Source organism: Chenopodium album, chromosome 22 (genome assembly GCF_948465745.1).
Source record: "Chenopodium album chromosome 22, dcCheAlbu1.1, whole genome shotgun sequence".
Classification (NCBI taxonomy): Eukaryota; Viridiplantae; Streptophyta; class Magnoliopsida; order Caryophyllales; family Amaranthaceae; genus Chenopodium; species Chenopodium album.
The window spans coordinates 10,640,457-10,653,067 of NC_137855.1; the positions used below are offsets into that span (position 1 = coordinate 10,640,457).

At 30.2% G+C, this 12,611-nt stretch overlaps 1 protein-coding gene across 1 annotated transcript; it reads right to left on the minus strand.

The window, feature by feature from the left end:
- Window positions 1-1,089: 1,089 nt before the first annotated feature.
- On the minus strand, window positions 1,090-7,366 carry LOC145604536 (protein WVD2-like 3). The gene is made up of 7 exons (XM_081660424.1): window positions 7,120-7,366; window positions 4,480-4,942; window positions 3,580-3,647; window positions 3,031-3,112; window positions 2,874-2,945; window positions 2,648-2,758; window positions 1,090-1,735 (listed from the first exon to the last, which is right to left on the minus strand). The coding sequence occupies exons 2-7, from the start codon at window positions 4,936-4,938 to the stop codon at window positions 1,466-1,468; spliced, it is 1,062 nt and encodes a 353-aa protein (XP_081516550.1). The 5' UTR covers window positions 4,939-4,942; window positions 7,120-7,366; the 3' UTR covers window positions 1,090-1,465.
- Window positions 7,367-12,611: the final 5,245 nt, after the last annotated feature.

Below are 12,611 nucleotides of genomic sequence, written 5' to 3' on the forward strand. Positions count from 1 at the left end.
TTTTACCTATGCTACGATTATTTTTTTCAACTTATGTTCTAAATTATTTTTTCTTATGTTCTAACTTTTTTGGTTGTTTATGTTCTAAATTATTTTTTCAGCTTATGTTCTAAATATTTTCTAATGTTATAAATTATTTTTTTCAGATTATGTTATTAATTTTTACCTATGCTACGATTATTTTTTTCAACTTATGTTCTAAATTATTTTTTCTTATGCTCTAACTTTTTTGGTTGTTTATGTTCTAAATTTTTGCTATCTTTCAAATTATTTTTCTTATGTTCTAAAATTTTCTGCTTATGTTCTAAACTTTTTCTACTTATGTTCTAAATTTTTTTTTCTATGTTCTAAATTTTTTTTTCTATGTTCTAAATACGAAATTCTCAAAATTACAGAAATGCCATTACTAAAGAATCATTTTAGATGGTTAGATCAAAACTAATAAAGGGCTGAGATTGGTTCTTATATAAGATTGGGTTCTTATATAGAGGAGGGTTCTTACATGAGCTTTCCTCTCTATATATATATATATATATATATATATATATATATATATATATATATATATATATATATATATATATATATATATATATATATATATATATATATATATATACTCATCAAAAAAATTACGGAGTATTAAAAAAAAAAAAAATTGTAATTCAAGAAAAAAAATTTAGTTAGATTTTACGAAAATAGTGAAACATTATAGTTTTAAAAGGAGGTTAGAAGTTTAGAACAAGTTACAAAGGAATGTCATTAGCTGCTTCAGCCACGGTAATCTAATTTTGTAGCAGAAGCTGTCCATGAAACTAATGAAAATGCCTTTCAGTTTAAGCTTTTCCCTTGAGAGACTGAGAAGGCTTCTTATTCTGAACCAAAAGAGGTAAAATCATATGTAACTTCGAATATATGGAACGAACACTGAGCTTACATTAGCATCACGCAGTAAAATTACACAACTTCAGTCAGAAAATCTGATGATAACAACAACAGAAATTCATGAAAGCATATATTATACGAGCGAGTAAAATCAAAGACAGGATATTAATGCAGAACATGAAAGTACAAGACAAAAAAGGCATGCCAAACCAATAATTCTGTGTTAACAGATAGTTAGATCACATCCCTATTAATCCCACAATCAAACAAGTGAAAATACAAGGACTTAATGACTTTTTAATGGTATACATTATGTACTAATATAAGTTACAGAGATATACAACACATGTCACACAAAAGAAAAAAGAAACACGGGAAACAAGTCAGTCGAAAAATAATCAAGGTTGAGAGAAAAGGAAAGGAATTTCTTTTCCCTAGTGAAGGTGTTTTCTTTTCCATCTTTCCCTTTCCGGTACCTATTCTTCGGGAAAAAGAGCAAAAAAAGGAATAAAAACGCTAAAAAGCCAAGGAATTCCAAAATCTCGACCCACACGATTCCACAAGTAAGCCTACTGATCCATTAAGAATGAACAGCAATATCCGGGCTGCTCTTCTCTGTAATTTTAGTAGGAGTGTTTTTGGTGGTCTCCTTCACTTGCTTCAACCGACTCTTAACTAGCGGATCCTTCTTCTTAGGAGTAGAGCTATTCGGAGAAGAGCTTTCTCTCAGGTTTCCTAGGCTGCGCCTTGATGCACGTACATTATTCTTATCCTCAGACGGGGAGCTGATTGCATCACTGCAGCTTTTTCGGCGTCCAAATTTAGGTGACACAGCACGAGTTGTAGGAAGCTAGGATACCAATTGAAGATGCAAGTAAGTTAGTTGTACCCTCAAAAACTTTTGTACATTAACTCTGAGAATCAACCGTGTTATAGAGTCAATAAAGGCATGCATCTTGGTTTACTATTTTTCAGCAAGGAGAAAGAGAAATAGAAAGCAAATTTTATTTTACTGCCTAGCGATCAGATCTATAACCCGAAAGATGAGAAGAGAACTTGAAGAGGTTTATCTAAAATGAAAGAGAAAATAAAATTCAAAGGGCACAAAACTTTGATATAAATCCAAAGCACCAATAGAAGGTCCATGGCAAATCTCACATTTGATTGCATTTCAAAATCGAAAACCATTCAGTAATTGTGCTAAACATAGAGAATACAGATGATTTTCTTTTTTGTATCTTTGGTGCTACGAATAAAGAATATATACTAGGACGCTAAGGCCATACTTAAAGCCAGAATATTCCAAGAAGTTGACATTGTAGAAAAAAACAGGCCAGAACTTGGGATTCTAATTTGCAAAATTAAATTTTTCATTATTGATGCCATGAGCTAAATAAATAAAGAAAAAAAAAATTGCATTTTTCAATGCAACAAAAGGTTGAGAACATAAATGAAGCGAAAGAATCAAGGCTAGTAGTGGACATAAAAAAGGAAGCTGAGGCATAGACACCCTAATGCCAACTTCCTACTTCACAGTATGGCCCAGCCAATGAAGCATGAGAAGTAGACTTCGGACGATTTAGTGACAGCAACGAAACACAACAAAAAAAAAATCAAAAATAAAATTAATTGGAAAACCCAGACCCAGCTGCAGAAAGTCGACAGCTTATGAACACAAAACAAAACAAGATTGCAGCTGTACCATCTAGCCTAGACTTGGATTCTAAGATATGAATGAAAAACAAAACATAGTGACATGTACCTTCTTAAGCTCTTTCTTAGGTGGAGGCTTCTCATAATAGAAATTGGGAACTGGATTAGCCCTGAACATCATGTTCTTCCTAAGTTGCTTTATAGCTGCTTCTTCATCTTCCTGAAATTGATAGTAAACAAAAACAAAATATCGACACACGGTCAATAATCCATATCTATTATCTAGCCAATTTAACACAACTCTTTAAACTTCATTTAGGTAAATGGGCATTTACCTTAGTCCTAGCTTCATACTCCCGTTTCTCTGCTTCTAAAGCTTTGCGTTTCTCCTCCAATTTTGCATAGTACTAGAAAAGAGAAATCAAAATAACTTAGGAATATTTCTAAACATAAAATATACATCAAATGAGATCTCAGTCTCATCACAAGTACCTCTTTTCGTTTCTCCAAACGATCAGTACAGGTGAATGTAGGAGCTACACCGACAGTAGTTCTGGATCTTGTAGTCCGTGCTCTATTAAAGGTTGGTCAAGGACTAGCAACATAGTGAACAATTCAAACTATAACAAGAAGACTACTTTTGAGACTCTCTCCTAAAGCAAAAGCCTACATAAAGAATAGAAACTGCTAATAGCCATATACTTAACATTCAGTCCCAAGAACAACTCCAAATGTATCTTATTTGACTTTGTAAACTCGGCAGAAAAAAGTTGCACTTTGACTAGATGCCAGAAACCGAATTAAGGCAATTGCAACAAATGCAGAAGCATTGATGTTGTGGTAATAACTAATAAGCTTCAAATTTCTCAGTTCTAAATAGATGGGGTCCATTAAAAAGAAGGGGGGGGTGACATGAAAAAGTTGACACATATAAGATACTACAATCACCAACAATCCTCTCATGAGGTTCAACCGAGAAAGGACTTCAAACAGCTGGATAAATCTACAAAGACAAACTGATTTAGTTAAAAGAAAGGATACGAAGATGCCACAGACCAATTGTCATCGTCATCTGCAAAAGACCTCCTTGCTACAAATGGGGTAGTCGGCTGCAAAACAAGCATCAACCTTGTAACTGTAAGCAGGTTTCTAAACTTTCATATTGATCAAGTGCAATTCCACAAAATTTGGAAACGAAAATGAACAATGTACAATTCATAAGAGTCATGACCCTCTGACTAATCAATATACATCATAATCTGGTAACACTGAACCAACCCAAAACCCTAACAAAACTAAAGCGACCCGCCCGAGGAAATCCTAATCAACATTCTAGAAAGCCCATAAATAATGAAACGTTTCTTGAAAATGCACTTTAAGCCTGCATATTAACTTATTAAGCTAGGCCGACCAAAACCCAACCCAGGTAGCTGATAACAGAATAGTTTTTTTCCTTTAACTGAAACCAACCCGAGCCAAACCAGCAAAAGTTCACTAAAAGTTGGTTACGAAAACATTTCAATTCCTTAATTCAACTCAAAACCTTTCAGGCAATTCAACCAGCTATCTAATATTCAAGCAGCCCCAACACTATTGAAAGTTAATAATGCAGATGTGAAGTAACTTGGGCAAATATATGTTCTACTATGTCACCATCATAACAATAACAACATGAACAAGACTTCTTTGTTGAGAAGCTTTCAGAGGGTGAAAAGAAGACTCCCAAATTTCTCCTCGCCAATTCTAAAGTGTTGATGCAAAAGGACATAACCAATCAAGGTGACAAGTTTGCAAATTATTATCTGATATAGAGCACGTGAGCAGCAGGACAGATATATATAAATTTCTACTTCGACAAGATCAAATGAGTTGAGAAAAGCTATACGAGAAATTCTAAAATAGATGACACAACCACATTAAGCACTGAATTCAATTAGTCACCTGTGATTTTCGTGAAGAAGTAGGAGACTTTGGATTGCTTGGAGATGGAGAAACAGGAGTTTCAGCCGCTCTAGGACTCTCCCACACTTGCTTGTCAACTCTAACATTAGTAGGTTTCTGAGGAGAGTTCATCTTTAAGTTTCCAGCAGCTGTTGTTCCAGATGTGGCTTTATCGGGGGAGCTCATTTTCTGATCCTCAGCTATAGGAGACTTGATATCAAGCTTTTCAGTATCGAAATTGATGCTCTTGATGGCCAAAACCTCTTGATTTTCACCGCTGGTTTCAGCACGTGGGACCTCTGAGGTGCATTCCTTCACTTCACAATCCTTTAGTTCAATGTTACCTTCAGGTGCTTTAGGATTTGCCTCCTGGTCTGAATCAACAGAGACTTTTGGCTTTACCTTGGCAAAAGAGGACTTATTTTGCTCTATGCGTACACCTGTAACCTCTCTTCCCATTACACTGCACATTACACAATCAGAAAAATGATACTGTTATATCTCCTGGTAAGAATGAGTCTCATATTGATAGAAGATAAGTAAAAACGCTACCACCAAATATTATTGAGCCTATCTAGTTCACCAGCACATTCACGAAAAAGTGTGCAATATGTTGAACATTTAATTTGTATAGGAAACATATACTTAATGATAAGATCGCAAAGAAACAGAGATGTGAAAGCATATACACATACATCTTGAGCATCTTCCTATACTAGTAAGTGTAGTAACTAACATAAGCGGAGTTACTCAGAATTCTTAAAAACCATTCTTTCAATTAAGTCATGGTATACAAAAACATTAAAAGAATGCTATTAGCAATGTCCCAAGTAAAGATCTCCGAAGAAATATCAACAATACAGCTAAACTTCTGCTCATAATAACACACATGTTAGATTTAAAATTATTAAACACAACACACCATTCTCAATATCAAATGCTCCCAAAATATTCTTGTCAATAACCCTCATCACCTTCCTTTCTATATCCAATGATACACTTTCATCGTAATTTTTTAAATGTATAATGTGTAAAGGGGCCAAGGGGGAATGAGATGGAAATGAAATTAGAATTAAGTGTTTTGGATACATAGCAAACACTAAACTACTAAAGGTCCTACGTTTAGCAACCAATTATTGGATGATCCATGACCACCACATAATCCCCAATAATATTTTTTAAAAAAACCGCAATGCATAATCCATAACACCATGTCATCCCAAAAACGAGAGAAAAATCCACAATTGAAAAAATGCCATAGAACTCCGAATACTTAAAGTCCACAATTGGTCGGGACGATGAAAGACGTTGTGGACTTGTGGTGACTTTAGAACAGATAAATATATTTTTGCATATGGCTCAACTATTGTTCAACAAACATATGGTAAAAACATACAAGTATTACTTTTTTTTTTTGAAACAACATACAAATATTACTTTCTGTTTACCTAAAATTCATATCCTCAACCCCAACAAACATATGGTAAAAACATAAAAGTATTACTTTCTGTTTACCTAAAATTCATATTCTCAACCCCCTTCACCTCCCTTTTTTTTTCTTGCCAAACAGAAATTTTTTTTATTATAAAAAAGAAGTATGAATGCTTCAAATGCCATCAATTTCTTGTTTTTTTTTTTTTTGTTTTTTATTGTTTTTTTTTTTTTTTTTGACGTGAATGCCATCAATTTCATTCAACAGTAATCATTCATTGTTTAAAAAAGTATGAAAGAATCATTCCGAAATTCTATCAGGGTTTTACTTGGTCTAATCTGACTTCGAAAGGTAAAACAAATTTATTAATTCAAAATTAGACATCATAATCAAGAAAATTAGCACAATCTAATTAGCAATTAGATCAAACACATAATCATCATAACTTAAGAAACAATAAAGCATTAGAAAAGAAATTAAATTATCCATATGCCAAAAAAATACAAACAAATTATTTATACCAAAACAAACAAATAAAACAAACAAAAATTGCCAACTCAATTATTTTAGGCAGACAATGAGAGGTTTTATTAGGACCCAATGAAAAATCTAACTCAATCCTTAAAAATTTAATAATATTATAAAAAATCTGACAATAAAAAGGGGGAAAATGAAATTCCTTTAAAAAGATAAATGCATGAATATTCCATTTATTTGTACCCTCTTCCCCTGCTTTCCCAGAATCACCTCCTTTAATTATAAAAAAAGTAAAACATATTCAAAACCCAGATAAATTTGTACAAGAAAAACATGGTAAAAAGAATATAAATCCTAAAAAATTCCCAGATAAAGCAAAAATCAAAAATAAAAATAGGAGAAATGTTGAGCTTAAATTCTCTTATTCCATAAAATTAATTTTCAAATTTAATGGAAAAAAAAAAATAGGGAAATCAGAGCTAGAAAATTATACTCGTATTAAATTTTTTTTAAATAAAAAGAGAAAATTAGAAAAATCCAAGAAATGTAGAAGAGAAAGACAAAAACTTTATTACACCCAGAAAATTAAAAGATAAATCATGATAGATCAAGCAGCATTGCAAACAAAAACAAACAAAAATAAAAACATAAAACAAAAATAAAAACATAAAACAAAAACAAAAATAAAAATGAAGAAAATAATAAAAGAAAGAAGAGAAATATGAACTTACGCTTTGGAGCTCGGATCTGAGAAAGATCTCGAACCTCAAGCTTTGATAATTTTTTTTTTTTTTTTTTTTTTTGTTAAGCTTGTTTTCTCCTGTTTCTCTCTCTTGCTCAAATGAAAAAAAAAACCCAATAAATTGGTGAAAAATATTTGATTTTGTTTTAATATTTTTGGGTAAAAAGGGAGTATTTTTCTGAGAGTGGTGGGATTTAGGAGGAGAGAGAAAGAAGAGAGAGAAAAAGGCTTAAACCTGTGGTTTGTCGTGCCGTTGTTTATTTATAGTCAATTCTTACTCTTTTTCTTTCTTTGTTTTTTTTAAGAACTTAACGCCGTTACATAACTCTATTTTGTAAAAGTCACTTAAATCCTCTTTATTTTAGGCCCCATTTTAAAAAATATTGTTTTCATACGAAGTACTTCCTCCGTTTCTATTTAGCTAACGCGTTTGATTTAGGCACATATATTAAGGAGAGGAGATAGAGTGATAGAGAATGAAAAGACAAGTGGGGTACCTTATAAATGCAAGGTAAAAAATTTACCCAAAAAGGAAACGTGTCAACTAAAAAGAAACTTCTTAAAAAGGAATACGTGTCAACTAAAAAGAAACGGAGGTAGTATAACAATTGGATTAGGGATTCACCTTTTTTTTTAAAAAAAAAAAAGGTTACCATCTTCTTACATAAAATTTTAGAGTTTAAAATAAATTACTCCATATATATGACATGGTAGGAAACTTGTATCAGCGCATTTTTTGGGTGATCAGCCACATTATATCACAAATTAACACATACCAAAACATGGATTAAGTAATTCTTGATCGACCGAGTAACCCTTGACCAAACAACCCGAGTCATACAGTGTGACCAGCCACATACGAAAATGCATGTGCATTTTTATAATTCAAATATCTATTTTTTATACTATAATACGTGTAAACTTGTAATATTTCTATCATGTTTTTTATTTTATTTTTTGAAGACTTTTTTTTAATGTATTTATAGTATATATACATGTGTATTTTTCTATTAAAAAACTCTTTAATTTTAAATTATATTATCTATATCAAGCTACAATTTTTTTTTTCTTTGGTAAGACATATCAAGCTACAATTTATTTAGAAAAATACAATTAATTTTCTCTTTTGATTTTTTTTTTTCCTTTTATCTTTGCCTCTATTTTTAAAATCTTTATTTTCCATCCCTTTGTCTTCTCTTCCCATTCTTTATTATCTCATCCCTTCCCCTTTCCTATCCATTATAGTTCTCTTAACTATCCATAGATTTGTATTTTCATTATTGCATATAATATATGTGCTTTTATAAGAGAGTGAGGAAGAGCTCAAGAGGTTAGAGCTTCCCTCCCGGTTCTAGGAAATATTGGGATCGATTCTCACCCCCGCCCTTTGTGGCTCTCTAAACACCAAAAAATATATGATGCTTTTATAACTCACATTACTCTATCAACTTCTTTATGCATATCATCAATTTCCATTGTTTACAATCTTGGGATTCACGAGTTGGCTATCGATTAGTCTCCTATTGATATGTGACAAGTACGACATGATAATTTATTTAGGTTTCTTCTATCTACTCTCTGATTGTAGGATCTCCATTGTAAATTAGTGTATGTTAAGTATGTCAATGCATGTTGATTCCTTTATCCTATTAGATAGAAGAAGAGATTATAATTTGGACATAATTTTATCAAAATTTTGTTATGGGATACTTTTACTTTTGTTGTCATTCATTTATACTCAATTAGGAGATTTTAATTGGGAGCACAAGCCCTCAACAGTGTTACGCGAATTAATAATAGTCCTCCTATATATTAAGCCTTTAAAATGAATTTTAAAATGATCTCTTACTATATATTAAGCCTTTAAAATGAGTAATATGCTAATTTCATTTATTATAAGAAGTATTACTTTATTTATTTCCTTCATGTACATGTGTTTAGTGATGAATGAACAACAATAGCACATTGACAATGATTTTGAAAAGAATGTTCCATGAACATTAGCCCAAATTAAATAGTTGATCAAAGATTTTGGAATTATTCATTGACATTGTAATACATTGACACCGTGCATGTATCTATCGCATGGGCAACTACAACATATGTGGTCTACATTTTTGACATGCATGCTCAACATCTTAAATTATGTTGGATCAATGGTACCATGACCTCCATCAAGAAAGGGTCCAATTCGATATCATAGTCGCACTAATTTAAATATTGAAAAAGATCGATCAAAAAATGCGCATATATGTCAATTTTATAATCTTTTAACACCTCATGTATAAAATATATATATAAGGTGGGATACATATATTGTCCGATATATTAACTAATTTGGCATCTAATATATACTTTATATCTAATATCTAATTTATATAATAAAAATTATTAAATCATAGCCTTAATTAGAAAGTTAGAAGTGAGAATTTAGTAGTTAGTTATAAATGAAAAAAAATGAAGAGGATTATAGTGGGTGAGACCGTGAGGAAGAAATAGTTCAAATAAAACAGACTAAACAGCTAGTGCTTGGAAGGTGGAACATAACTGACTCGAGTAATAATGATTAATGCTAGCATCAACAATTTCAGATCAAATTAACAAACCCCAAAAAGAATGTACAACTATAGTTCTTCAATTATTTATTCCTCAGTTTTCTTTAATAAGTTACAACAAACAATTCTAGTTTTTGCACTATTTATAAATTATACTTTTACCTTTTATTTTATAATTTAAGAAAAATATAGTTATTAAAGATCACATTAGATTTGTCTTACTGTATAATTTTAATATATCAAATTTTTATAGTTTTATTCGTTTATAACTAAAGATATTCAAATGAAATTATGCATTGAATAAGAAAGGTTTAATCTAAATATCTATACAGAAGAAGTATTATATTATATACGCATATACAAAACATATAGATGAGGAAATTAAAACTTCTTTTCGCATCATCAAGCTAAGGATCCCCTTAACCTTTAGCAATACAATTTATTACATAAGATAATGCATTTACTTTTATCTTTTTACACATTCGAACATATATACAAGAATAAGTTAATTTGTGAGTGTGTGTAAAACTTAACAACAGAAGGTAGGTCGGAAAGAAACATATACAATACAGCATATGCTTCATGTATAATGTCAAAAAATGATGGTGGAAACAAAAATGTTTTCACTCAAATCAATTCAAAAGTTGGAAGTTTCCAATACTAGAGAAAAACACTAGAGAGAGGGCAAAGGAAACTTCCAACTACATGATCAAAATAAGGAAGAAGACTATACATTGCCCTCGTGAAGAGCACCACCATGCACAACAAATAAATTGGAAATTAGGTGATATTGCTTTTATATAATTACTGGTATTTTGTTTTTATTTAAATTGATTTTTACACTTGGCACTTATTTTATGTCCTATTAGATCTTTTCATTGCTACTAGGTAACTAGTGGTAATGTCCTAAAGTTGCACTATTTCAATGGCATAAAATGTTGGCACCTTTTTAGTACTATAGTCATGAAGCACCCGCCTTTTGCATTCAAATAATCATGACTTTTTTAGTTGACAAATTTAAATTTGGTTATTTTGTACTCCCTAAGAAAATTGTTTTATGTAGTTGCAAGATTGTGAATAGTATGCACTTAAGAATTTATAATAATTAGATTATATAAATATATGCCATATAGTATCCATTTTAAAATGCTTAAATTATACATAACTTAAAAGACTGTGAAATAATAATAATAATAATAATAATAATAATAATAATAAATTTAAAGGACAGCTCAATATTTTCATAACTTAAATTACGTATATAATATTTACAAAATTTACAATTTCGATAAATAAAAGAAAACATGTTACAATTTAGTCGAATTAGGAAATTAGTAAACAAACTAGACTAAGCATTTGAAAAATCCAATTATTGTTGACTTCATCAAAAATACATATAGTGGACTTTTTAATCCATGAAGAATATTTTCTAATATTATATTCATGTATTTAATTATTAAAAAATAAAGAAAGTTGTTGATAGGCAATCTTAATGATGTGATTTAGACTAGTAATGTGCCTACTAAGGACTTGGGATGAAAATTTAGCCAAAAAGTTATTATCATGTGTAGAATAGTCAGCAAAAACCCTTTAAAAAAGATTTTAATTAGTTTTAAATCACTATCAAAATTGCGTGTGGATTTCATTATTTGGTCTAATCCAATTGACAAGGTTGATAGTTATTATCTAGAAAATAATTCCAAAGTTGATTCTTAATTTGATGGTGGAAATTGCCTAAATCACAAATAAACACAAATAAAGTCATATTTCATCTTTAGACAATGTTGATTTAGATGCACTATGAAAGCATTATAAGACATGTAATGCTAATAGTGTCAAAACTTAGTTGATTAATTAAATACCATTATTTGTCTAATCCAACAGACAAATTTGATTGTTATATCTTCAAAATAATTTTGAAGTTGACTAAGCTACAACTCTACAATTACAAGGACAAATAATATAATGTATCTTTCATTTAAATTATCTTTACAAAATATTATAATTAGTAGAATACAAGTACTAGGTAGTGCACGAAGGGGGTTAGGTGGTATGTGAGTCATGCTCGATTTTAAATAAAAACATGATCAAGTTGGTGATTGTATAATGCATTCATTAATTACACTAGCTCTAAAATACTTATATGATTTAGCGGCTTCTATATATCTTAGGTTTTGAATTAATTTTTGATAACATACACTACTTTGAATATAATTATAATTTTGATAAGAATTTCATACACGTACAACTTATCACTATTTTGAAAAGGAATTACAAGCACTAAACAATATTGCTCGTGATCATATTCTTCATTACGTACGTCTAAATTTAAAAAATTAGTTATTGTAAACACTTTATATTATTGAAAACAAAATAATGGAGGTATTCTACTTTGAGTTCAGTAATCTTTTGGTAATGATTTCTTATTAGTATATTATGTAGTAGGTTAGTAGTCTTAGTACGTATTATCATGCGAGATTTTGAATTAGGTTAGAATGTTTGATGGTTCAATAAAATTATATATAAAATACAACCATATGTTAATAGTTTGTCGATCTATATACATAATTAAGGATATACGAAGTAATTAATTATGTATTATATTCATCAAAGATATATTTTGATTCATGAAAAGTCTTAGGTTTCAAATTTATAGGGGACGAAAAAACAAATTAAGATAAAGTTGGAATTTTTCCATATGGGATGAATAGAGATGAGCCAGCAACTCACCTTGATCTATACTACTCTGTAACAACAAATATAACAACAAATGATTACTACAACAACTAACAGCTACTATATATATTAAGGAGTATCACATATTTTAACAACTAATTTTGCCAAACATGCTTTTAAAATCAAAATTAAAGTATGTCTAATGTTTTAAAAATTAAAAAATATACTAAAGAGACAATTGATCATCATG